A 26,577-nucleotide genomic window follows, 5' to 3' on the forward strand; every position below is an offset into this window, starting at 1 on the left:
CAAAGCATTATACACCACCCGGTAAAGAAGTAGTGTTGCAAATAACGTTTTGCATGTGGAAAAGAAAATTTGTGGAAAGGCAAGATGTGTAGTTCAGGGAATGAGAAATGTTAATTCCAGGACATTTGCAAAGTGCTTATGTATATATGAAATACAATGTAAAGGTAACTCAGATGGTAGAGATTTTTTCCTCTTGGATTCATTGATTCCACCAGCTTATTCTGGAAACTATTGGCATCCTAATATTTGAGTTTATATTTTCTGATCTATGTATGGGGTGTGAAGTGAATGATGGATTAAAGGTGGTGTGGACTAGTGCAAGCATGACTAGACTATTTTTGCTATTTGTCGATTATAGGAAAGTGTCCAGTCAGGTTAACTCTCTGTGCTGTTTTTTCATCTTTAAAATGAATGGGCTGGACTATATTAGGTTGGCCAACTGTCAACTCACAGACCAAATCCAGCCAAACACATGTTTTCATAAACAAAGTTTATTGGAACACTGCCAGTTTATTTATTTACCCTATTATTTATGACTAATTTCAAGCTTCTGCTGCAGAACTGAGTAGTAGCACAGAGACCATATGGCCAAGAAAGACTAAAATATTTAAACTCTTGCCCTTTGTAGGGAAAGAAAAGTTATTACAGTTACTCCCAGCTGTTAAGGTTTTTTTTAGCAAAACAACAACAACAACAAAAAGTGTTCAAGTATCCCTATACTGCAAGATTGGTTAGAGGAATATAGGGGGGAAACCTAAAGAGAGATTCTTTTTTTTTTTTTTTTTTTTTTTGGCAACTTGGGAATACAGCAGTGAAAAGCCTATTTTACTCCTAAGAAGAGCCTAAAATTTAAGTTTATATAAGTGTTGGAAAATATCCCCTACCAATCTCACCTAGTTGATTACACTTCTAAAAACTTAAAGGTTAAAACTAATTAAAAGTGGGAGAAAAGGTTTACAACCTCTGAACTAGATAATTCTCAGGTCCCATTTATCTCTAACATCATTGGTGGTCTGTAGTTAGTTGCTATTATTTTATGCAGACACAGCTTTTTCAATAAAGAGAGTCCTTCCTGCAAGTAAAATAGAACAGTTCCCCTTAAATGAATATAGCTTAGGATGGATCCACAGAAAAGAGGTTCATAAGAAAATGGCTACAGATTCTGCCACTGACATTTGCTACTGCTTTTCATGGGGACTGAGATAACTACACTAACTTGGCAATCTCCTCTGTAGCATAGTATATTCCCTGTATTTGGATAAGATGGGAAGCAGAGCAAGCTTTTTTCTTGTCTGTACTTTGGTTTGCACACAGGTTGATTTGTAGAATCTGAGACAGTTGGCAAATATCTTAGGAGTACCTATGGGTTTCCCAGATTTCCACTTTACCACCTGAGTAAAGAGGTCAGTCCAAAATCCTTGGTTAATGCAATCACTCTTTCCTTAGAGCCCATCACTCAAGTAATTCTGAGATACTGATGTAACGTACATACATCTTCTTCTCTCAAAAAGCCTGTAGTCTGACGGAGTGGGAAAGAAAAGGGGAGACCAGGACCTAAACGCATTTGCCAGTGTGTATACCCACTGCATCTTTGCAGTATGCTCACATTCACCCATGCATCAAGTTGAACCAATGAGAATGAATTATAATACTGCATGATGCTAAGTGGTGTCAACCTGGACATCTTTGAGAGTGAAGTTCATTTCACAATGAGCAAAGGGAAAAGAATATAGGTAGCATGAGGAACATCATGTAGGTTAAATTAAAGATAGCCGGTGGGGGCTGGGGATATAGCTCAGTTGGTAGAGTAATTGCCTGGCATGCACAAGGCCCTGGGTTTAATCCCAGCACTATGAAAAAAAAAAAAAATAGCAGGTGGGAAGAAGTACTATAAGTTTGTGTGTTTAAAATTGGTAGGTGACCTGGAATCCAGCAGGAAAAAAAAGGGAGATTATAGGAAGAATAGAAGCATTGAAAAATGAGAGCAAAATTAAAGGCATAAAGAGAAAAGAAATGTAGGGAATGGAGAAAGAAGTAAAGAAGGCACTGGAGGTGATAAGATCAAAGAAATAAAAATGCCCACATATACCAAATTTCTACTTTTATCTTAAATATAGGTTTAGAAACTACTTAACTCTTTATGATTTAAGACTTCACTTCACCTTCTCATATCTATTTGCAGTTTTATTAGTATTTGCTCTGACATAGTGGAATTAAGTGGATTACTTAATTCAAAGGGGTTGCTGGAAGGAACCAAATTTTTATTTGGCTTGTAATAGTTCCATGGTGCTAATCTGTGTTCTTCCTTCTAAGGTGGATCGTATGTCTTTCCCGTGTGGCTGCACTAAAGAAGGTTGTAGTAACACAGCAGGTAGAATTGAATTTAATCCTATCCGTGTCCGGACTCACTTTTTGCACACAATAATGAAACTTGAACTGGAGAAAAACCGAGAGCAGCAAATCCCCACGCTGAACGGCTGCCATGGTGAGATAAGTGCTCACAGTAGTTCCATGGGCCCTGTCGCTCACTCCGTAGAATATTCTATCGCAGAAAATTTTGAGATTGAAACTGAACCCCAGGCTGCAGTGCTGCACCTGCAGTCTGCGGAGGAATTAGATTGCCAAGCGGAGGAAGATGAAGAGGAGGAGGATGGGAGCAGCTTTTGCAGTGGAGTCACCGATTCCAGCACCCAAAGCCTGGCGCCTAGCGAGTCAGACGAGGAGGAGGAGGAGGAGGAGGAAGAGGAGGAGGAGGAAGATGACGACGATGATAAAGGAGACGGCTTCGTGGAAGGTCTGGGCACTCATGCTGAAGTGGTCCCTCTTCCTTCGGTCCTTTGTTATTCCGATGGCACTGCTGTTCACGAAAGCCACGCAAAAAATGCTTCTTTTTATGCCAACTCTTCAACTCTGTATTACCAAATCGATAGCCACATTCCAGGAACTGCTAACCAGATCGCTGAGAACTACTCAGAACGAGATACTGTCAAAAACGGTACCCTTTCGCTGGTGCCTTACACCATGACCCCAGAGCAATTCGTTGACTATGCCCGACAAGCGGAAGAGGCCTATGGTGCCTCCCACTACCCAGCTGCCAACCCCTCTGTAATCGTTTGCTGCTCCTCTTCCGAAAATGATAGCGGCGTGCCCTGCAATAGCTTATATCCCGAACACAGGTCTAATCATCCTCAAGTGGAATTTCACTCATACTTGAAAGGCCCTTCCCAGGAAGGGTTTGTCCCCACCTTGAATGGTGATAGTCACCTTTCAGAGCATCCTGCTGAAAATTCTTTGAGCCTTGCAGAAAAGAGCAGATTGCACGAAGAGTGTATCAAATCTCCCGTGGTTGAGACTGTCCCTGTTTAGTAGAGCTTAAATTATTCTATTCCAGGACCAACTCTTCTCCTATTTAAGGCACTGTATTTAATTGGATTTCCTGGGCTCATCGTTGTTTAAACTGAAGACCAAGAAAACTTGGACTGTGATTAATCTTCCAGACTGTATTTTGTTTTCTCCTTTCTAGCTACATGACTATGGCATTGCACAAATACAGTCACTATGGGGATTTTAAGATTTCAGACTGTTTTGATAGAAAATGCTAAATTTTAAAAATGCATATCTCACAGTTGCCTACCTGTCAAACTGTGTGAAACCTGCCAAGCTGTGCAGAACAGAGCTCCAAGTTTTGGATTATCGGGCCTGTGCAAGATTGTTAACTGAGACTGGAAAATAATAAGATTTAGAGTCCTAATTTTCGATATATCTGAAGATGATGGTGACTTTTTAATGTAAAAGTAATTATTGTAAGAAAAAAATTTTAATTGTTTCATGTGTATTTTATTTATGGTAGTTCAGAAGTCATGTTTTGATGAAAAGGAACAGCAGCATGTTCATTCAAGCTGAAGATGCATAGCTAGCGCCACAGAGCATGCCCACGTGGATTGCATCTGGAATCCACTCACGTTTTTATGATCCTGACTCATCAGATTTGCAAATACTTTCTTAAGGGTGAAATAGGCCTATTTTTGCTATTTTGGACAAATAAATGAGTCTATATGTGCAGGTCCTTACACAGTTTTCTCTAACGTTCAGAGTTAGGACAATCCTCTGGTGAGGGTCCAGTTCACTGCCCTCCCTCAGCTGACTCCTAAGACGGAGGTAGAAGGAATTGCCTTTCTTTTCTAAACAGCATCATCTTGTTTCTTAGCTTGGACAGCACCTTTAAACTCTACCATCCCCTACATCAAAATGCACTTTAGTGCCCCTTCACGATCCCTCGTGTGGGGTGGGGACTGAGAACTCTTTGAAACGAAAAAAAAAAAAATTAAGTTAAAAAAAATCTGTAAGTATTCTAAGGTTCATACAATTAATATAGAGGAATCTTCCAATGATACTTATGAAGGAAAATGGCTTATTTTCCTTCACCACTCTGAGGACCTAACTTGGTAAATGCAGAGAAGGCTGAGTAAAGGTGGAAGAGACACAGCCTCAGTAAACCAGCCTTTTCTACAGTGCGATCCATCCATCTCTACAGAATAAGTGTATAGTGGGACTTCCATTTAGCAATTAGCTGATCGAAGGGGGGCCTCTACCCAAACACTCAACTAGGCCTTACTTTTCTGAAGCATTTTGATTTGACTTGCCTGGGACACTTAGCAGAACAGTTCAGAATGCATTGCCTAACTCTCTGATTACCTCATATTCTCTTATTCAAGGGAATAGATAGAAATAAGACATGCACTCCCCACCTGCAGATTATCTGCACTTGGTTCATCGGAGGACTTCTAGGAAACCCTTTTCCTGTAAATCAATTTAGGTAACTAAATAGCGTGTTCTGCTTTTTTTTCCCCCAATGCAATATGATTATGATAAACCTGCTTCACATTTTTGACCTTCTATTGTTATATCATTTCACATGATTTATGACTATTTGAAATGTGGACATGCCTTGCTATCCAGTGATTGCATCACTACTTTTTTTTTATGTCTTTTAGAGTTGAGTATTTAGAAATATGAATAGAAATATATTGCAGAACTCAGTTCCTTAAAATTTTATTTAATTGAACTTTAAAAATGCTTGATCTAGAGAAAGTCCTCCAAATGGAAAATTTTCTATGAGAACTTGATGTGGGGAAAACATGTTTACTTGGCAGCTCTTCCACAACGCAGTTGGTTCCTACCCCTTCCCTACCCCCACCACTGGGCTATTTATAACCATTATCATTAACCTTGAAGGAGCTTTGGGTTTGTTCTAGTATAGGTAGCAGTAATGAAGGCAGGAAGGTTCCATTTGAATGATTAGCCAGGGTTAATCAGATGGGGTGGGGGTGCTCAAATCTTGGTGGTATATCCTGAGTTATCTTCAAGGTTACAGTTTTTTAGTGATTGATTTTTAATTTTTTCCCCCTACTGATACAATCTAAAGAGCACAGGCCCAAAGAGAAAATGACAAGAGGCTATTGTTTCTTCATACAAACACATAAAAGAAGTATGTGTTCCATGTTTACTGGACCATTAAAAGCTCTGGAAATGTCTACATGTGAAGCACGCTGAGGTTATTCTTAAAACACTGGAGTATGGGAAAGTGAGAAAAAGCCACCTCTGGCTGGGGCAAAATCGAAGGGTAGGATGATAATCCAATTTCTGAATATTTTACCTTCAATTCAGCTGTATTTTTGCAAGAAGGTTTTTGGGGGTTTTGTTTGGTACTAGGGATTGAAACCAGGATGCTTTAATACTGAGCTATATCCCCAGCTCTTTTTATTTCTTTTTTAGTTTGAGACAGGGCCTTGCAGAATTTCTGAGGGGCTCACTAAATTGCTATGCTGGCCTTGAACTGGCTATCCTCCTGACTCAGCCTCCCTAGTTGCTGGGATTATAGGCATGTACCTTTGTGCCCAGAAAAAGGTTGCTTTTTAAATTTTTGGCTGGATCTATGTTTTGTAGCTTTGTTCCCAAAGGATGCCTACAAGAAAGAGCTTTTTTCTTCTGTCTGTTCAGTTGGTGTACAAAGTAACTGCCCTACTAAGAAGAATTATCGCTCTAACCATGACAACTTCAATTCTGAATTTCCACACACCTAAACAACCCCTAAATATTTTCCACAAACTACATACACAGGTTATATATTTTAAAAAATAATAAGTCCTATATTCTCTCACGCCCACACACCAAACACAAGCTTACCACACACTAGAGAATAGCAGATTTTAGGAAAGGATCAGTATTGGGTACTCAATTTTCCAAACCTAAAATCTGAAATGGTTTTTATGATCTTACGATGTGGTCTATTAAAAAAAAGAATAATTTTTAAAACTGTAGTTTGAAATTATTAGATCAAAATTGCAAATACTACTAATGATGGAATCATTTTATTGTTACTTCCTTTCCCAGAAAAGCTGAAAGGGAGCACAATGTTCCCATCTGAAAATTTTTCCCCAATAATAGCCCTCTGTTCAATAAAAAACTGCTCATATACCAGGAAAGTGCTATGGTTATTCTAAACTTTTAGAAGTGGGTATCAAGTCAGATGCAGCCAGTTGGGATACTTAAGATCTTTGTACCACACACAATAACCTGACCTTCAGCTGTTGTATCACTCCATAATATACCTAACCAAATAAATGAGAGTTTTTGACACACAGCTCTTACTCATTTACTTTCTATTGCAAACCTTCCTGCTCCACACCCTGTTGTTTTAGCTTCAGTCTTATACCTTTAAATGGGGCTTAATTCCCAGTTATAATCCAGGTCAAACTGATTTGCGAATCAAGTGTTTGGAGCAACTTGCACATGTCCTTTGTCATCCTTGATTTCTTTTTGGAGAAGAAAGTCAAAGAAAATTTTACTTAAGTTTTTCTCATTCCTTGATCCCCAATCATTAAGACATTGATAAAACCCATTTGTCTCATGTCTTTTGTTTGGTTGAATAATATAGTTACTTGTTGAAGGTCTTTTCTTTGTGATGAAATTAGATTTTTCTAATTTTTCCAGCCACATATAAAATGTGAAACTACTATTTCTTCAAGTGATAAAATCTTCACAAACATATATGTTACAGTGTAATCATATATGTTACACACTCCAGGTGACACTGTTCAGAAATCAATCAAGAAGCAAAGAGATTGTTGTTATGTTCTTTGAAATTTTTACACTCTAGTAGATGACTTCTAGGCAAAATCTGGCTTAGTTTTCATTAAGCAGAAAAATATATCATGATTTATTTCCTATAGATTAATAAATTGGTTTTAGATTTTTAAATATATTTTCAAATATATATTATTGGTCTTGATATTCAGAATTTATTAAAATCCACTTTTTCAACAAACATTTATTCAATACCTGTTATGTTAGAGCAATAGTCCTTGTTAGTAAAAATACTGGGGGGTGAGGAGCCATACGTTCTAAGAGTGATGAAGGGTGAAATGAATTAGTCAAGTCTATTCAAATTATTTTAATATGAGTTTATAGCATGTTATTAAAAAAAGTCCAATTATATGCAAACTGCAACTAAAAGAATGCTTCTTTTTTCTTAAATTAATGGAACTCACTAGATCTTCCTTCCTTTTCCCCATCTGCAGTTGGTAAATTATATGTGGACTTTGCTAGAACCAAAATCCTAGAAAGAGATTTTGGCAAATTGCTTCTTTGGTGTAGACTATATCAGTGATGCTAAGTTTATACCTGTAAAATCCCTACCACACACTTTCAAAGGGGTTTAATTCCTGCATAATCCAGCAAACATGTCAGGAAATTTTTGAAACAAAATGTGAAGCATAGTCACTCTTACTTCTTTATAAATAGGCTATCAAAACAGGCTCCTGTTCCAAATTCCAAAGGCATTGCCTGAAGCAGGTAGAAAAAGGAAGTCATAAGATACCCCTCACTTTTAGTTTGGAGTTACAAACCCCAAATGAGCAGGTGGAAGACTGACATCCTCAGAAGTCAACAGAACTTCTGTTTTTAAAAGGTGTTTTGAATCCCTTTGTTTCTCAAATATAACTTCATAACATAACTGTAAGATGTCATATGCTTCTTATTCTCTCAAAGACAGTTTAGTCCTTGTCACTGGATAAAATACCAAGATTAATTGAGAAGTACCTTTATGCTTTCGAAAGCAAGCCTTCACTGTGATTTGACATTGGAGCTATTTGTGGTATTTTTACCACAACCAACACCAGAAGTTTTTCGCCTTGAGCACTCTAGTTCTGATACAATTTTGCAACTTCTGATTGCATTCTTTTTCTGAGATCTGCTCATTTGTGCTGGAGTAACTTAGAAACTTAAGCCAAAAAAAAAAAAAAATACACAGCTTGGCACATACAGCACATCTCACAAATGTTTTCTGTGGCATTAAATAATATAATTGACTTCATTAATTGAATACCAGCAATTTGAAATCTCACAAGAGTTATAGAAGTGTCAGGAAGTGGGTGAGGAATGGAGTCTAAGTCTAATAGTTAGTGATGTCCCTTAGAAACTATAAAAAGGTTTCAGCAGGGCCAGGCTAGGTCTTATGACACCAGAAAGTTCACAAGTAACAGGTGATCTGAAACCTAGAAGATCTAGTTATGACATGGCCTTCCTCTTAGTGCACTTGGTCCTTATGTCTGCTGATCAACATCCACATTGATTATATAAACCATATTTATTTAATTTGATGCTTTAGGTAATAAAAACAGATCTATACAATTGTTAAGAAACCATTTTTAAAGAAATTTAAACATTAAAAAGACTGATGAATGACTTATTTTCAAAAGTGTGGATATCTAGAAATAAAGAAGCTCTTTGGTATTTTACCTGCCAAAAATATAAATTCAATGTCACTTTTAGAATAGTCATTTTAAACTGTACTTTGGACTTCTCTTTTGGTTTTTCAAGCTAGACCATGAGACCCACTTCCTCAACAATGCAGTTGTTTTCTTATCTTATGGAAAATTCAAAACAAAAATGTGATATCACCTGGTTGCTAGCTGTTGATCAGTCCTGGGGCTAGTTTGTCTACATACTGACTGGAATTCTATTCCGAGAGTGGTGAGTCAGAATGATGGGAATCAGGAGAGTATATGTAACCAGATTCAAAGCCTAATCCAGTGTTTATTTTCAGTTTATCTTTTTATATGTGGATTTAAAAATATATTATTAATGTACAACCTGGAATTTTAGAAATTCTGATACTTTTTACATCCATGGGAAATGAAATAATTTCAAAGATTTAAGTCACATTGTTAGTGATTTCCTTTCCCTTGTGATAAACGTATCATTACACAGGACAATTGTTTTTTATTTAATCCTCTATGCTTGTTTATAATTCAAGAAAAGTCAACTCTACTGTCATTTTATTGATCACAAAAGTTTCTGGCAGGACTACAATTTCAAAGGAATCTGACAGATTTTACTTTAGGGTAGCATTTGTATTCAACATGCTCATAAGGTAATTCTTCCCTGCATTATACCGTACCATGTGGATTTTAAAGTCTATTCAGTAATTCTGATTCTAGAGTCATGTGTAAGGTCATTTAAATATATTTAAGATAATGTAAATTAACTAGATTTAGGAGGAGGCAAATTTACAGTAAAAATTAGCCTTGCTTTTATCTAAGCTAATTCATATGACTTGATTTAATGACTTTAGTTGCAATTTTGGTGTAGTTTCACATTTAAATATTTCTTTCTCTGTTGATTTCTTATTCAGTGGTTTTATCGGACTTGGAATTATCTTAAAAAGGCATTTATTAGTGAGTATTTGGAAAAAACTGACTTGAAAATGATTCTTTAAAATTATCTAGGGCTGGGGCTGTAGCTCAGTGGCAGACCACTTGCCTAGCATGTGTGAGGCACTGGGTTCGATCCTTAGCACCACATAAAAAAATAAGTAAGTAAAATAAAGACATTCTGTCCATCTACAACTAAATTTGTTTTTTAATTATCTGGGAACTTCTATGTCCAGGGATCTACATCACCTCCTACTGCTACACTGAGTAAGATTAGCCACCTCTTGTCTGGGTTATGCCCTCCTAATGTAGTATTATTGTTGTCTCTATATATGAGAAACACACACACAAAAAAAAGCCAGTTTGAAAATAATAGCTTTGTACCCCATTTTATCCAATTTTATTTTGCTCTTTCTTTTTCATATTGCCCACCGAGCTTTCCCCTTAGCCTTCAGAAAATAACCAGTTTTGAAAAGATCTGTGTGTATTTTGCAAGCTTATTTAAATATGGAAGAAAAGGAAGGGACGAAATCCAAATCTGAATTCTCCTAAAGAGGAAAAACGTAAATATCTACTCTAGGAAATAAATGATTGACTATTTTCATTCTTTTGATATCATGTTTAACTTTGAGTGATTTAATGATATCAAAGATATCTAAACTTGAAAGATTTTTAAATTTAACAATTGGGAAAGTCACTTTGTTTGTATCACAATCAAACAGGGTCCACTGCCAAAGGTTACTGTCTGAAATATAATTTATTAGGTACTAGTCATGCCAAATGGTTGTCTCAGAAGGGTTTAATCTTTTAAGATAGTCACAATGGCTAACTGTGTGTGAATAATGAAAAGTTTCAGATTCTTCAGATTTTATAGTCCTGAGACAAGGAGAGATCTCCAGAGGTCATTTGGCTCATCCATCTACCCCCAGGAGGACTGTCACTCAGGCATGCCCAACAGGATAGATACCCATCTATTCTTAACATCTCTGGGGAAGGTGGTTTCCTTAGCAACACAATCCAGCTCTTTTGGGTTTTTTCACAATAAGAAAATATCTTGGCTAGTCTTTGTGGGCTAGGCACCTGGCAACAGTTGTGGTAATTTGGGCTGTTGTAGCAAGAGATTCAAAGAAAGTTGGTTTGATAAGTATTTGATTTGATAAGTATTACATATGATGGTTTCATTAATTTAAGAAATCAGATGTTTTAAAAAAGATGTAGGTACTAAAACAATACCAGTAATGTGATATGCATTTGACAAATATAGTTACACATTTATTTCTGTTTGTATTTTTTTTTAAATTGCTGTTATTTCTGGAAGTAATGTTAAGAAAGGTGACTATTCAAATCCCCAGTGACAAACAGAACCTGAATCAAGTGACTCAACTTTTAAAATGCTCAACTTTCTGAGAAGTTACGATTATTTTTTTTTTAAAGTAAGCCTTCTTATGTTCTTGCTTCTAAATAAGTATCTTCTCATTAATCTTTCCTTAACCTAAAATGACAAATAAGAATCTAAGGTTTTTCTACTCCTCTTGGAGAAGATGTGACTAGCTGTGAAGAATCTAATCTAGAATAAAATGACTCCAGAGAGTTACTCAGCCACCATTTGATCCCAGCCTTTGTACTCGTGTTACTTAAACAATGACTGCTTACTTTCTCAGGGATCAGGAAAATGATTTAAAAATTTGTCATCTTGACAGAGTCTGAAAATAAAGGGAGGAGTCCTAGGGGATGGTGATTTTTTTCTGATTAAATCACTTGACCCAAGTACTCCTTGCAGCTTTCAGAACCTTTTCTGATTGCTCAGAGTTGACTCCAACTCAGAAGCAGAACTAACCAGAAGATAAGGAGCACCCCTGAAATCAATGGTTTCTTTCTCCATGGGATTTTTTTCAACCTAGGTACAGCTACTTATCTCCTCCAACTCAGATGCTCTTGGGAAATGACAGCCACATAAGTGTGGTTGCTCCCCACAAATAACATTATGGGGATTTACCCTTTAAAAAAAAAATGCTGTAGAATGCTCATGTAAAATTTGGCCCATGTTTTAATTGACTCTAGGCAACTCTATGGAAATAAGTCCGAGGCGTAGTTTGTGAAACATGTTTCAAAAGTGTTTGATGTATAATAAATGCTAGACATTTACAGTACAGAAATAGTAAATAAAAATAAAAATAAAAAAAATAAACCTGTAGATTACAACTCTGTTCTTAAGAACCTCAGCCTTTATTGTGTCTTAGTAAAGTTGATCGCTTTCTTTTTAGTTTATTGCATTTCTGGTGTAATAGCCTCTTAAGATAGAACTATTAATACATATGTACTGGTTAATGCCTGTTAATGCAGAAAATGGCACTTTGTTATTTTAATGTATTTCCCTCAATGTCACAGGGTATATCAATTTGATAAGAAAGGTCATTTGATTTTGGTCAAAAATACATTTCCCCATTAAAACGTATATATATAATTGGTTGCATAGATAAATATCACCTTTTGCAGTGTCTTGATCATACTCTTAGACTTCAACTGTGTCTCCATTTTCCAGCAGCCATAGAAATTTGATACCTTTGCAAATTCTGGTGAAATCTAGTGAGCTCAATGTATTGGTAGATTAAACGATCCAAAGGATTTTGGGGTTTATTCTTTGTCTATGTTGAACCATTCAGATCTTAGAAATGGTCCTTACACAAGGGAAGTCTTTTAAAGGTATTTTTTAATGTTTTTTTTTTATTTGTTTGATGCTAGGAAAAAAACAATGTAACTTTAAAAACTCAGAAAAGCCACTGTGCTATCCATTATATTTTGATGTTATAAGTAGTTTTATCTTTTCATTGACTTTTTATTATTAATTAACATCCTTAGAACCTCAGTAGATATTTAATTACTGCTGTGTTCCATCTAGTGACTTATAAAGGTTGAAAGGGAAGAGAACCCAACTACAATCCATATATACAGTTATTTTACACTAAGATGTCATGTTGTGTGTCACAGGTTCTAGATTGATTTCTCTTGTGTATAAGTTATAACATCAAAGATGCCAAAGGGTATATAAAATAAGCTACAATAATGTTCAACAAGATTTAACTTGGACCTTATGTTGTAATAATTTATTCATATTAGCTGTAGTCTTCTGTATTTATATTTTCAGTATTTATTATGAATGACATAGAAATTCATGTATTTATTGTGGCTTTTTATTGCAGTGTGTATATATATATATTACAAATAAGCATTTTTAAGTCTTATTCTTAAGTTTCTTCTATTAGTGGCACTTGTATTATGCTGTACTTTTTATTATATATTGTACAATATCTTGTCCATTTGTTTGCAGCAGAGTAAAACCAGTTTCTAAGTTGTATCTACTGTAGCATTTTTGTCGCATTTTTTGTAAACCTCTGTTCTTTTGTCTTGAGCTGCAATCTCTTATGTCCTCTGCCACAGTGCAAACAAGGATATCTCCTTTCCTGTGTCTAACAGATAACATTTTTGAAAAGTTGCCTGTGAAGCCAGTTTCTGCGAAATGGCTCATTACATTATCATTTCAAAGATGTGTTAACTTTACTATGATGGATCCCTAAGTGGAGATGCTTACAACACTTTCCATTCTCAGCTTTTCAACCCATTCATCAAGTAATGAGGTGTAAATAAACATGAGGGCCAAAGGGGAACACTCTATGTAAATGAAATTTCAGAGGATATTTTTATAAAAACAAATCCGCTCTCTTATAAATAGTATAATTCAACTACTTAGTAATACTTTTTGCTTTGCTTAAAGCAGAATCTTTGATTTTATGTTTAGAATATAAATGTACAATAAGTCCTATCTGCTTAAAGATGTCTTAAGATTACCCAAACTCATTTTTATTAGCAATAGAAGGAAGAGAAATAAATTACATTCTTCTTAATCTCCTATCATATGCAGGACATTGTTCTCACATAACTTGTTTTTTTTATATGTGGAGACTAGTTCTATATTTTTGAAAGTTAAGTAATAATATGTGATTGTCTAATCATCCCAAAACTCAAAGTTGATCATGTTACTGACTTCAAAATCTCCTGCCCATTTTTTTTCTTCACTGCCAACAAAATAAAACCCAAACTCTCTAGAATGCCTATCTATGAGGTTGCCTTAGATCTGGATCCAAAAAACTTCTTAAGCCTTTTCCCTCACTGAGCTGCTTCTCCTTACCTCCCTCTCCCCTTGCCCACTGGGTAATTAAATAATTTTAACCTTTTTCCCCTGTGACTCAACTTTCTCCTGCCTTGTGCAACTTGCCTCTTCTATTCAAGAATACCCTCCCGAACACCCATTATGGCAGCACAGTTCCATGACCATTCACTTATTTTTCAAGAGAAAGCTCAAATAACTCTTCCTTTATGTTGCTTTTCTGATTCTCCTGAAAATCAGTTATCTACTCTTTTATACCAATTGTAGACATTTATTAGAGACTCTTCAAATCTCATTCCCTTCATTTATGTGTCTGCTTCCTCCTCAGAACTCCCTGAAGTCAGAGAACTAGTCACATTGCTCTCTATGTTCTCAGCATCCAGTTTAGTGTCTGAAACATAGATGATGCTCAAAACATGTCCACTGATCATGTTCTGTACAATAGCTCAGATGGGAGAAGGTGGCTGGCTGAAAGGGTAGGGGAAATGTCAGATTCAGGATAAGAGTGCATTCGAGATGGAAGGGGCATCCTATAGCCCACATTGTGGAGCAATTTCAGGGAAGCAGATCTTTCTGTTTTGCACAAGTCACCCTCTTTTGTGCAAGGCAGAGCACTAAGAATAGAGGATTTGCCTTCAGAAACAAGTGGTGAAACAGATAAGAAGGATAAATAAAAATATTGTACAGGTTTAAGGATTAGTCCAAAGTCTGACTTACATCCTTATGGAATTGGGAAATCCTGAAAATACTGGAAGAGGCAATTCAACCAAATAAGAAGGATTTGGGCAATGTGGAATGTCATTATGGTCACAGTACACACTTTGGAAAGATAGAAATGCCAAAGTGAAAAATCTTCCTCATAGTTATTACAGTCACTATTAATTAAAAAAAAAAAAAAAAAGCGAAAGACCTACTCTGATCAAGACCCTGTGCTAGAGAATGAGGAGGCAACAGGGAAAAAGTACCGCCAAAGTCCCTCCAAACAAGCAAGGATAAGGGTCTACCTAATTATGGCAGAGAAGAGTACAATTGTTTGAAGGATCATTAACATGTAAGAGATTAAGGTAACAAGATTATGAGCTACTGTAGGTAAAATATGGAGGACAGAGAGACACACATCACTAACAGAAATTAAGGAGATATAAAGAGGAAGATGGTTTTGACAGGTTGAATGGATGCTGGGACACTCAATGAAAATAACACATGGACAGAAGTAAACATGACTCCAGAGTTTGGATAAAGATGTTAGATTTGGAAGGAATAAGGGTTTTAAGAGGACATCATACTTAGAAGTGAATAGCAGGACTGAAAGGCTATGTTTCAGATGGAGATTAGCATACAGCATTTTTCTTAGGGATCAATACTGGGCTAAGGGGAGGAAGCAGATTAGGAAAAACAAGAAATAAATCTGTGATTCCAACACACACACACACACACACACACAAAAAAAAAAGCCTCAACAGGCTCACCCCACTGGGGTGCCCTGGGGAAAGAGGGCTCCTCTGTGTTCTCCCTGGTGGACTCACATGCAATCCACCTCAGTCAGTCCTTGGATGCAGTGCAGCTTAGAAAGAGAGTGGCTCTTGGATGAATTAGGACTCTACTGCGGAGGAAAAGCTTGAGCAGAAAGCTGGAGAATGGTTGTGGACAGAATTCTCAAAAGCAGGACAAGTCCTTCCTTGAAGGGGAATCTTTGAATCAGGAATAACTGTTTTTCACGCCCATTCCCTCAGATAAACTTAAATCTCAGGGATCAATCTGCCCAGAATCCTAGAAGGCCTCTTATCTTGGGACAAACAGGGTTAGAACAAATTACAGTCCCTGCCACTCCAGCTATTCCTAGAACCACAATTGATGCTAGTCATCTCCCCCTTTCACTATTAGTTCTACATCTTCAGCCTCAGCAATCTCTTCTGCTGGTCTTAATGGCTTACTTGGTACAATCCAGACACATCAAGTACCTAAGTGAGTATTCCTACTTCTATGATACAATAGCAGACCCATCTCATTCTGATGACCAAAGTCAACTGCCTCTGCCGAAATGGTGACTCCTCACCTTGCTTAAAATGCCTAGGCAGCTGCAGTAATTGAAGTTCTGTGGGGCTCTTTAGTACCATGATTAAAGTGTGTTTGCTTTGGGACTGATACTTTTTATCCTGCGGAGTTGTTTGATAAGAAGCACATTTTTCCCCCAGTGAGTCATGTTAAAGGAACCACTCCTGCTTCTACCCATTGTTGCAGGACCCATGTGTTCTTCACAGGGAACATACAATTATCTTTCAGTGTCTGTGGGAAATCATTTCCAGAATCTCTGCAGATATCAAAATGTGTGGTTGTATAAAAGAGTAGCATTTGCATATAACCGTGAACATATTCCCATATGCTTGGAATCATCTTTAGGTTCCTTATGATACCTACTACAATGTATATGTTATACAGGGAGTTGTTATACTGTATTGCTTAGGAAATAAAGAAGAAAAAAGTCTATCCACATTCAGCACAGATACAATTTTTCCAAATATTTTTGATCCACACTTGGCTGTGGATGCAAAATGTGCAGATATGGAGAGCTGACTAAAATACTATACAAAGGTTTTTGATTCAATTTAAATACTGGAGATGCTACCCACTTCATGCAGAGTATCACTTTCTTCCCTATCAATAGTTCTTATGCTCTGCTGTAATGTTACATGGGAACACATATGGATTTATCACATACACAGTAAGCCATTCAATAATGCTGTCAGTGGAGATCCTGCAGGTAGGAAAGGTAAATGCATACTCAGAATATATGGTGTTATTATTTGAAATAAAAAAAAACAAACATAAAATTCTCTGGTGTTTCTGGGAGAGAAAACACCCAATGTAATCAGCCAAGCATCTGGTTTGACTCTAGAAGTATAGCGCCATATTAACACAGCTCAGCATCAGTCTCTGTGGCTGGAAATCTGTAGATTTGGCAGCAGTGGAAACTTTAATCTAAGAGTAGTTCATCCTCAGACTCAGACAGAATCACATATCTGCCACCATTACCCAGTCACCCAATCTACATGCCCGTCCTGGCAGCATTGGGGTAACCAATGATTGATGCTGTCTGCTGCCAACTGCAAAAATTCTGTCTGTATCAGTAGTATTCAAAACAAATATAATGTGACCAACAATATGAAATTTTAAAAGTGTCTCATTTCATTAAAAAAGTAAATGAAATTAATAAGTACATAAACATTTACATAAATGTATAATAAAATTCATTTGAACTAATGTAAAAATTCAATAAGAAATTAACATAAAATTATTAGTAATATTTTACATATATAGTCTTACTAAACCTTTGAAATCCAGTGTCCATTCTGTAGTTGCAACACATGTCAATTTGGATTTGCCACATGTGACTAGAGGGTGCTCCATTGGATGGTGCAGGTCCATACTGTCATGCACCTGCCATGGTTTTAATACAAATACCTTTACTCTTTGTGCCCACTCCACAGTCTGTCCACAAGCCAGAACACAGACTTCCTTTTCACCAATCATCTAATCTCCCTCCATTAAGGTCCCTGACAATCAGTGGGGCCATTCACCTCTGCCCAGGAGCTTATGCAGTATATTCTAAAAAAGCCACTCTCCGGCTTTTTTAGTGATCAGGTATCCACCAAAGCTCTGTCTATTTTAAGGGTTTTCCCTAGCCACTGTCTTCCAGACCTGCTAGTAAATAAGGCAGCAGTGTAGCATCCATCTTTGGCTTGTATTGCATCTAATTATTAAACTAGCTCATCTATAAACTGTATTCAACTATTCCTCCTCCTCTATCAATTGGTCACTTGGATCCTGAAGCATGAACTGACAGAGAGGTGCTTGTGCAGTAATAGTGAATCACATAGAAGATAGGGCCACCTATTCATATGTCTTCCTGTGCTTTACAGTCCTATTCATGCTTGATACCAGTTTTCTGCTTCTAGAATGTATCGTACAATGGATTGCGCGTAGTTCTGCCTTTTCCTTTGAATTCCTGGCTTTGTGAGAGCTCATGATAGACAGTTCCAAGGGCGTGGTCGCTTGGTATCCTAAAGTTAAACACTTAGTTTCTATGAGGCCTCAGGAATATGGAGGAATTGTTTTCCAAAAGGCACACAAATGGCAATGCCTCCATACCAGGGCCTATGTTGTGATTCTCCCACAGGCACTTACAACAACTTCCACACAAAATGTGTCCCCACTACTAACACTATAGTGTCCGCTTGGTTACATGGCCTACACATCAGGGCTTGGTACACTGCAACAGATGCCAGCAACACAGACCTTTTCTGCCATATGTCCCACTCAAACTGGCAATATTCCACACTGCCTGATATATGGGTCAGAACAGTGTTCCTGGATATGGAACATGTTGCATCCAGAACCTAAAGAGGCTTACCAAGTATTGTGCTCCCTAGTGTATGTGTATGGTCAGAGTTTCATTGTAAACATGTTCTAGAACTCCCCATGTTACAGAATTCCTAAAAATTATACTGGAGGGGCAGAGTCCATCTTCAAATTGAATCTGTTGTCCACCCTAGTGCATATGTTTTACCAAGGCCATTCGTATGCTGGCAACTTATTACTCATCTGACTTTATTAGCATTATATGATGAAGTAATGGAATTCTGTGGAGTACCCAGGAAGTTTAGATCTCTTTCTACTATATTACAAAGTAAATTCATATGTGTGCAATTTCTGATCCTCTTTTTCTAATCGAAATGAAAAGCAACACATTTACCTGAACAATGGCCTTATCCAAATACCTGAGGTTGGCTAACCTGCTCTAGTAAAGATGCCATATGTGGGACAGCAACAGCAATTAAAGCTACCATTGTGTTGTACGCGGGCAAGTCACCACACCAAGATTACTTAACTAGGGGAATCATAAGAGTCAACACCTCTACATCTCTTAAATCCTTAAGGGTCTATTTTTCACTATTTCCCTGTGATGCAAACTTGATTTTTTTAAATTTATTGTTCTTAATTGGGGGCCAAAACAGTTATGGCCTTCCTCACTATTATGATCTTTGTCCCATAATCAAAAGTTCCAATATGCTGGGCATGGTGATGTAAGCCTGTAAGCCCAGCTCAAGAGGCTGAGGCAGGAGTCCAAAACAAACCAGGGTAAGCAATTTAGTAAGTCCCTAAGCAACTTAGCTAAGCCCTGCCTCAGAATAAAAAAATAAAAAGGGCTGGGATATGGTTCAGTGGTTAAGCACCCCTAAATTCAATCTCTGATACAAAAAAAAAAAGTTCCAATGTAAAGACTATGTAACAAATATTCCAACCTCCAGTATGTCCTTGGAGCCAGGGGAAATGACCACTATGTAGGTCCAAAAACCCAGTGGACTTACTATAAGCCAGATCTTTACCAGGACTCTATTTACTATCTGATTCATATGTGGCGCTAGGGTGGTGATGATAAGTCTCCAGTTCTCCAGAAATCTATGTTAACTATGACACTGGGTCAAACAATTTAAATTTTTGAGTGTTCTCCTTTCCTTTATACAGAATCAACCTAGCAAATGTAGGTTCTTTTAAGAAGACTTGTATGTATATTTGCATAATATAAGTGGTACTTCCTCCTAGGAAGATGGCCTCTTTTTTAGTCATTAGGTCCTGGATCTGAAAACTAACTCCTTTCTATAAAGTGGGCCTGAGTTTATGATATCTCAATGGGGTGAACTTCAGACTCCTGTTTATTTATCCTAATTTCTTATGTTGGTACAAACTGAGAAGTATCCTTGTCCATCCATATATTTTATTCCTAGGAGAACCAGGTTCCAAAACCTCTGTGGGTCAGGACCCATTGGCTCTCATTCTGACTCTGCTTCTCATTATGATAGCTGCATCCACTTGGCTTTCAGCAGTGAAGTGGTACCACCTGTCCTCTATGGAATTAGGTTCTTTTCACTACCACTGGCTATCCATGCTTCACATCAGTAATGGGATTCATATTACTTGACAAGTAGTAAGTGATGTAGCTTCAAAAATCCATCTTATCGATTGTTTTATTTCACATTCAATTTTCTAGAGACTCTGAGAGGAGTTTGACTTGCAGGATACTCACTAGGTTTCAATACCTGTAGGAGCATGAAGGAAGAAACAATTGAACAGAGAGATAAACTGACAGGCCTGACAGAGCCTCAGTTCAACCCTCAGGGAGCTTGAAGGCCATATCATCCACTGAAATCCTTCCCTAAAGAGTCAAAACTGTGAGGTTCGCCTCACGTGATAGACCACCATGAGCAGCAATTGGGTGTGGGCATCCAAAGAAAGTTGTGTTTTTGAACTAGACATCTCTCATCAGCTAGAGCCATTCTTGAAAGAAATGAGTCAGAGAGGAATCTGGGTGTTGCACCTCCAAGATCATCGCAGCCATATGAGGAAGTTAAATAAAGTTAATAAAGATGTGATTATGTCTTTTAGTCCAGGAGATCCAGTGTAAGAGTTAAGAGAAAAGTGAAAAGTCTTGAACTTGGGTTTAAAAAAATGAGCAAGTACATTTTATCAGTAGAAGGTTTGTCTTTTGTGCTACTCAGACCCCACATGGAGTACCCAGTTCAATTCTGGTTAATGTAGTTTAAGAGAAATGCCATTTACCATTTTGTGACAGTGTTTAACATTACTGTAATGGTGAGAGCTTATTGGAATGTGTTTATGTTAGCTATTCCATCACTGTGACAAAGTACCTGAGAAAAACAACTTAAAGATGGAAAGATTTATTTTGGCTTATGTTTACAGAGAGTTCAATCCATGGTTGGCCAGATCCATTACTATAGGCCTGTAAAGCACCAGCGTCATAGAAGAGAGGGCATGATGGGACAGAGAGCTGTCCTCATGGCAAGGGAGAGAGAGTGAGTGCTAGAGAGGAAGAGGCCAGGGACTCTTTAAAGGCATACCCACATGACCTGCCTCCTCCACCTGGGCCCCATCTCCCAATAGTCCCAATCACCTATGAATTCATCCACCATCCAGTCACTTCCCAATAGCCTGACTTCTGATCATTGCTGCATTAGAGATCAAGTCTTCAACACATGAAGCTTGGGGGAAACATTCTAGATCCAAGTATAGCAGTGTTCAAAGTATTCGATCAGACTAGTAAAGGGACTACAAACCACGTCAAAATAAGATTGGTTAAAAAACTGAGGTGTATATGGAATAGTTTAAGTAAAGGACTTGAAGTTATTCCCTGTGGAATCAAGAAATGAAAGTCTGGGAAGATAGAAGTTGCCATAATGCTAGGACAATAATTTTAATAAGTAAAACCAAATGATAAGGCAATGCAGGTGTAAGTTATATGAAGGGATAAGGAGGCAATTTTGGTCAAAGCAGCTATCACAGGCAACTTTGGAAACTTCCAGTTGACTAGATACAAGACCACAAGAGGGTGGCAAGAAGAAAGAATGAATACAAAGTCCATGACATACCATCAAAGTCCTTGTAAGCCATCCTTACGTAGGACTTTAGCTGTTACACAGCTATGTGGCGGATGGCTTGGCATTCTAAGGGGCTATGTCGGCAGCAAAGTAGAGAATGGAATAGAGGACAGGTTCAAGACAAGAAGCAGAGATATCAATTAGGAGTACCATGATCAATGGAGTCATGTTTGTCTGAGTTATCACTGCTGCAGTACCTGGCATTACACCTGCACATGGAAGACCCTCAGAAAATATCAAATGATTAGGAATACAATGAGGTCAATCTGTTCAAAAGATAAGTAAAAGGCTACCTGGAGGAAAAAAAAAATCAGAGATGATAGATTGATTTTTTTTTTCATTTGATCTTAGTGATATTCTTGCTAGGAGGAGGATTGGTGTTGAGGGGAAGGGAAGGAAAGAAAGCCTGTGCTCTAAATCCCACTAATCATCTATGATGAGGAGCTATCTATTGTTGAAATTTCTCAACAAAAGTAGGGGATATAGCTCTGTAGTTAGAGTGCTTTTTTAGCCTGTGCAAGGTCTGAGTTCAATTTCTGATACCATAGTTTAAAAAACAGAAGAAAAGAAAAAAAGGAAGAAATAAATTTCTTAAAGTCTCCACTAATGTGTTTCCTCATAGACATTTTCTTTGCACACATTCCTCGTGATTACCACCATCCTGTCAGTATGGAACAGCCTCTGTTTCTTTGTCAAGTTCTCTCTGGTAGAGCAAAGCAGCAAGCCAATTACTCTGATCATTCAGATGAAAATTTTACTTTTGCCTGAATTAGCCAGAGAATTGAAGCATAAATGGACCTTTTCACTTGACTGATTGAGATAATTGCCTCACTTTTCTAGGGGAGACCTATAGCTGGGAGACTTGTTTGGTCACCAAAACATGTTTGTAATATGCATTATTGACTTTTCTTGAAACAACTATGCTTGGCTGGGAGCCACACTCAAACCCTTGCCCTCATCTATTTAGGTATCTGAAACAATGAAGAGAAATACCATCTCTGGAAAACACAAAGCATGAATTCTTTCACTTGGGGCCAGCCCTAAAACATGTCATCTAAGCCTGCAAAAGAGGCAAAATGGCATCTAGGGGAGCCGGAGGAGGTGGCAGAGCAGGAGGTTGGTTCAGTGAAGGAGTTGCAAGGAGTGAGAATTAGCTCCAGGTGCATGGGAACAAATGGCTTTCCATGAAAGAAGTGGGTAGGTGGACTTGAAAGAAACATGTAATTTACATTTATTACTGGAGGGGTGAGAGGACTTAATAAAGAGACCTGAGTAGGAGCAGACAATTAAAGCACCAGCAGGGCTCAGAACAGAGCCCTTGGCCTGCATCCTATGTAATCGAAGCTTTTTCTAACAGCATGGGATGCAGGGAAAGAAGGAATCTAAAAAAACGGCACAGCATCTTTTTGCTAGCTGGAAGCCTGCTATGAGAGCCTGGGAGTGTGGTCAGCGATGGCCTAGGAATTCACTGAAAAGCAGAATGTACCTCAGAAAACCTTCAAAAACTTTAAGTCTGTGAGGAAAGGCGGTCATGTAAATGTGGCTGTAATTATTTTGTGATGGCTCCCCTTACTGGCCAACTAGCAGAACATCCTAGTTAGATACTGCAGAGGAGTGATCACTGGGGCAGCCTACATTTCCAGGCTTCCTGCATTTAAAAAAAAAAAAAAAATGTATTGCTAAAATTGATTTTTTTTCCTCCTGAGTTTCACAGCAAAGAAGAGAAATGTCAGTCATGGCATTTATACAATTCACAAGCATTATTCTTTAATTTCTGTATTAAAGTACATATTTGAAGAGTTTAATATTTGGCGTTGTGATTACAAAATGCTATGATTGCTTTAAGGTTCTAAGACTTTATATCACATAAAATTTTTATGTTTTATAAAATTTTATGTTTTTAAATTCTAAGACTTTTATATCACATAAAATTTCAAAAGCTCTTGGAGGTGGTGAATGATACTCACATATCACAAATGATATATCTTTGGGATTTTTTTAAGGCAACTATATGCTGATAATAAGGTTACTATTGTATAAAGCACCCCTGAATTTTTTTATTGTCTTGAACATTGCTTTAATTGTGGTAAATATTAATACTTTAAAAGCATATTTTACATTTTGTAACATTCACAAGTTATTCAGGATCAACTATGTTAAAAAATGAATGAATTAGTAAAGGTAAACTATTATATCTAAAATAGTAAAAACTAAGTATTAATCTTCAAATTTATGTCAAGTTTTTACTCAAAGTAATCTTTAGAAAGCCAAATAATGTACTAATATATATCACCCACCTTTCCCACAAACTACATATATTGACTTCTATTTAAATATAAGGAATGGAATATTTTCCTTAAAACTTTAAAAAGTCTTTATACAGACATTATTAAATATTTTCATGTGCATTTTGTCATCAAGAAGTACAAAAACCAAATGAGTTTCTGGTACTAGAATTAAGTTTTACTTTAATATAAACCAAAATTAATAAATTGGTTTGCAAGACAAATAATATTGGTATGGAAAAAAGTATCACTATTAAACTGATTTTTTAATTTGAGTTGGTTTTGCATTAAATGAACAATTTACATTGAAATAGTTTATTGTTTTCATTCCTTCTTTTTATTTTTATATATGCAATGTATCAGGAGATTCAAAATTAGACTACAGAAATGAACAGGTCCAGAAACCTCTATGACTTAAAACAACCTCACTCCAGGTGTATTTTAAATGCAGAGGTGTGCTCCTCCAAGTCATTCTCACTCAGGTGCTGAGACTGATGGAGGCTCTGCCACTTAAGACATGGGGAGCAGGAGAAGGGACACTCATGGGCTGCTGCTTAAAGGTTTTTAACTGGAAGTAATGCACATTGTGTCCACTCACATTGCATTGGCCCAAACAAGTCACATGGACAGAAACAGACCTGGATTTTACTTATTGTTTCAGATGATTTCCTACAAATATGCTTTGATCTTTCATAGAAGAAAAAGGGGGTGGGTCATGCTGCCCTACCATGTGCTTGGAAGGAGAACAGAAACATCAGTGAACAGCCCCAATATTTCCCATATTACCACTGAATGAGGAACTTAATCCCAATTCATAGAAAAGGGACGTGCTTATTAGGTAAGAAATCAAATACAGTGACAGGATACAGTGAAATTTATATTTGGAAATTTTCATTCAAATGAAAGGAGACTAACAATTTATATGCTGGCTAGGTTGATTGTCTAAACTTCTTTCCAAGTCTTACTTTTTACTGAAATAAATTGTACTTAAATTGAGCTCTCAGGCGATTTCACACTGATGGATTGATTAGACTGTTAGGGCTACTCAGGATGGATGTGAGGTGTGGGGCAATGGCATGAGAGCAGCTGCTTTCAGGGCTCTGGCCTCATCTCCAGCGTTGTCATGGTGACAGCTGCCAGCAGAAACCTACTGGGAGCCCAGTAGGAGACTGGCTGCCAGAGCTTTGTATTAGACACTGTGCCATCCGCAGCCTTTCAGAAATAAAGAAGAATGAACTCTTTAGCCAGGGTGTTTCTGCTTACTAACCTAAGGGACAGTTTATTCTTGCTTGAACTGTCAACTGCCAGATGTCAGTTCAGACACAACAAATCTATTTTCTCTTTTCTCCTGTATTATTCTTCTCAGCTTATTTTCATGTCACACCCTATTTTTTTCCTAATTTTATACATACACAGTTAAAAGCTATTGATAAAGCAACCTCAATTCATAAATTCAGATGTAATAGAGAATTCAAAATATAAATAAGTCCTCTAGCACAGTGCTGCCCAAAAGAACTTTCTGTAATGATGGATATAAATTTTTCCTATCTATGCTGCTCAGTACAGAAGCCACTGGCTACTCATTATTTATCAAGTAGAAAGTAAAACCCAGTAATGCTTTTAAACTGATGTAATTCTAGTTTATTCTACTTATAAGTAGCTGCATGTGTCTAGGACTACTGTATCAAGTAGGATAGTTTCAAAATTCTATCAAGCCAAGGGAATAGTGCCAGCTATAGCTGGCCAGGGAGGAAACATACTTAGTAGCATCTCCTCATTGAAAGTAGCGTGTTTATTATCTGCTCTGAAGCACATTATTATTATTGCTATATAAGGTGTGCTTTGGTCTGCACTAACTGGCTCTTGTAAATTTAATTATGCAGCTAAAGAGGAAGAAAAAGAGGCATGATGATCTGGGCAGTTCTAAGCAATAATCCCCTACAAGCCTTTTCTTAAAGGGGAAGGATGTTGCTGTTTCTAAATAATGCATTAGTCCCTTTGCTGTGTTCTGCAAAAGAACTAAATCTTAACTAGATGTCATTAGTTTTAGTCCAAGATTTTATGCTTATCATCTGTTTTACTTATGGAGGACACTCAACAGGGTAAGGTTTTGTTTTGTTTTTGTTTTTCTTCTGTGTTTTTTTTTTGTTGTTGTTTTTCCTAAAATTCTTCCATATAAAAAAAACAACATAATATTTATTATGGCCCCTATATAAATTTCATTTTTGCTTTCTACCAAATCTATAAAATAGAGATTCTTATACACATTATACAGGTGGGAAGCTGAAGTTCAAGAGAGTTAAATGGCTAAGATTTCTCAATTAATAATTGGGAAAACTGAAGTTTATTTAAACCCATGTCTGTCTATCTCTCAGGCTCAAGTTTTCCCTACCAAATCCCATTCAGTTATTACTAACATCCCTTCCAAATCTTAATCAACAATAAAGTGAATGCCATGTATTTAAACATATAAAATAAACTGTCATACAACCAAATAAGTAACTCTTAACTGTGTTTTTAAAAAAAAAATGATAAAAACTTTTAACTATTGACATTTCCAAACCTGGACCTACCTAAGATGCCCTAGTTCAGTGGCTTCCAACCCTAGCTTTGCATTATAGTCATTTGGAGAGATCTTTTTAAAAAATTAAATAAATAAACAATGCCAAGGACCTTTAAAAGTGAATTAAGTAACAATCTCCAGGAATAGGGCCAAAGGACAATTTGTTCTTATGTCCTTCAAGTGATTACAGAACAACTGCTCTAATGGAAGCTTCAGAAACCTGCCTCTATCCAGCCACCTGCTACAACTTCAGGAATTTGCCTTCAGGAAAAAAAGCCCCTTGATCTAGGTGGATCTATTTTATATTGTGGATTCATGCTGGGGGAAATTGCCAAATTTAGGTGAGGAAGCCATCCAGTACAAAGGAGACTTCCCCTGAAGACTGACTACACATGGT

The 26,577-nt window shown here is 37.1% G+C and overlaps 2 protein-coding genes across 10 annotated transcripts in view; one reads left to right on the forward strand and one right to left on the reverse strand.

Moving 5' to 3' along the window:
• Csrnp3 (cysteine and serine rich nuclear protein 3) overlaps positions 1 to 13,068 on the forward strand; it is a 189,918-nt gene extending 176,850 nt beyond the window's left edge. For all 5 annotated transcript variants that reach the window (XM_048812414.1, XM_048812417.1, XM_048812416.1 and 2 more), the window contains one exon: positions 2,314 to 13,068. In XM_048812414.1, coding sequence (XP_048668371.1) covers positions 2,314 to 3,366 — 1,053 coding nt within the window. In that variant the 3' untranslated portion in view covers positions 3,367 to 13,068. The remainder of the gene's footprint in view (positions 1 to 2,313) is intronic.
• The window catches only part of LOC107136895 (sodium channel protein type 1 subunit alpha), a 939,664-nt gene that overhangs the window by 536,847 nt on the left and 376,240 nt on the right, over positions 1 to 26,577 (reverse strand). The gene's annotated exons all lie outside the window — the stretch shown is intronic.

The sequence above is a fragment of the Marmota marmota genome, unplaced genomic scaffold (assembly GCF_001458135.2).
Source record: "Marmota marmota marmota unplaced genomic scaffold, marMar, whole genome shotgun sequence".
Taxonomy (NCBI): domain Eukaryota; kingdom Metazoa; phylum Chordata; class Mammalia; order Rodentia; family Sciuridae; genus Marmota; species Marmota marmota.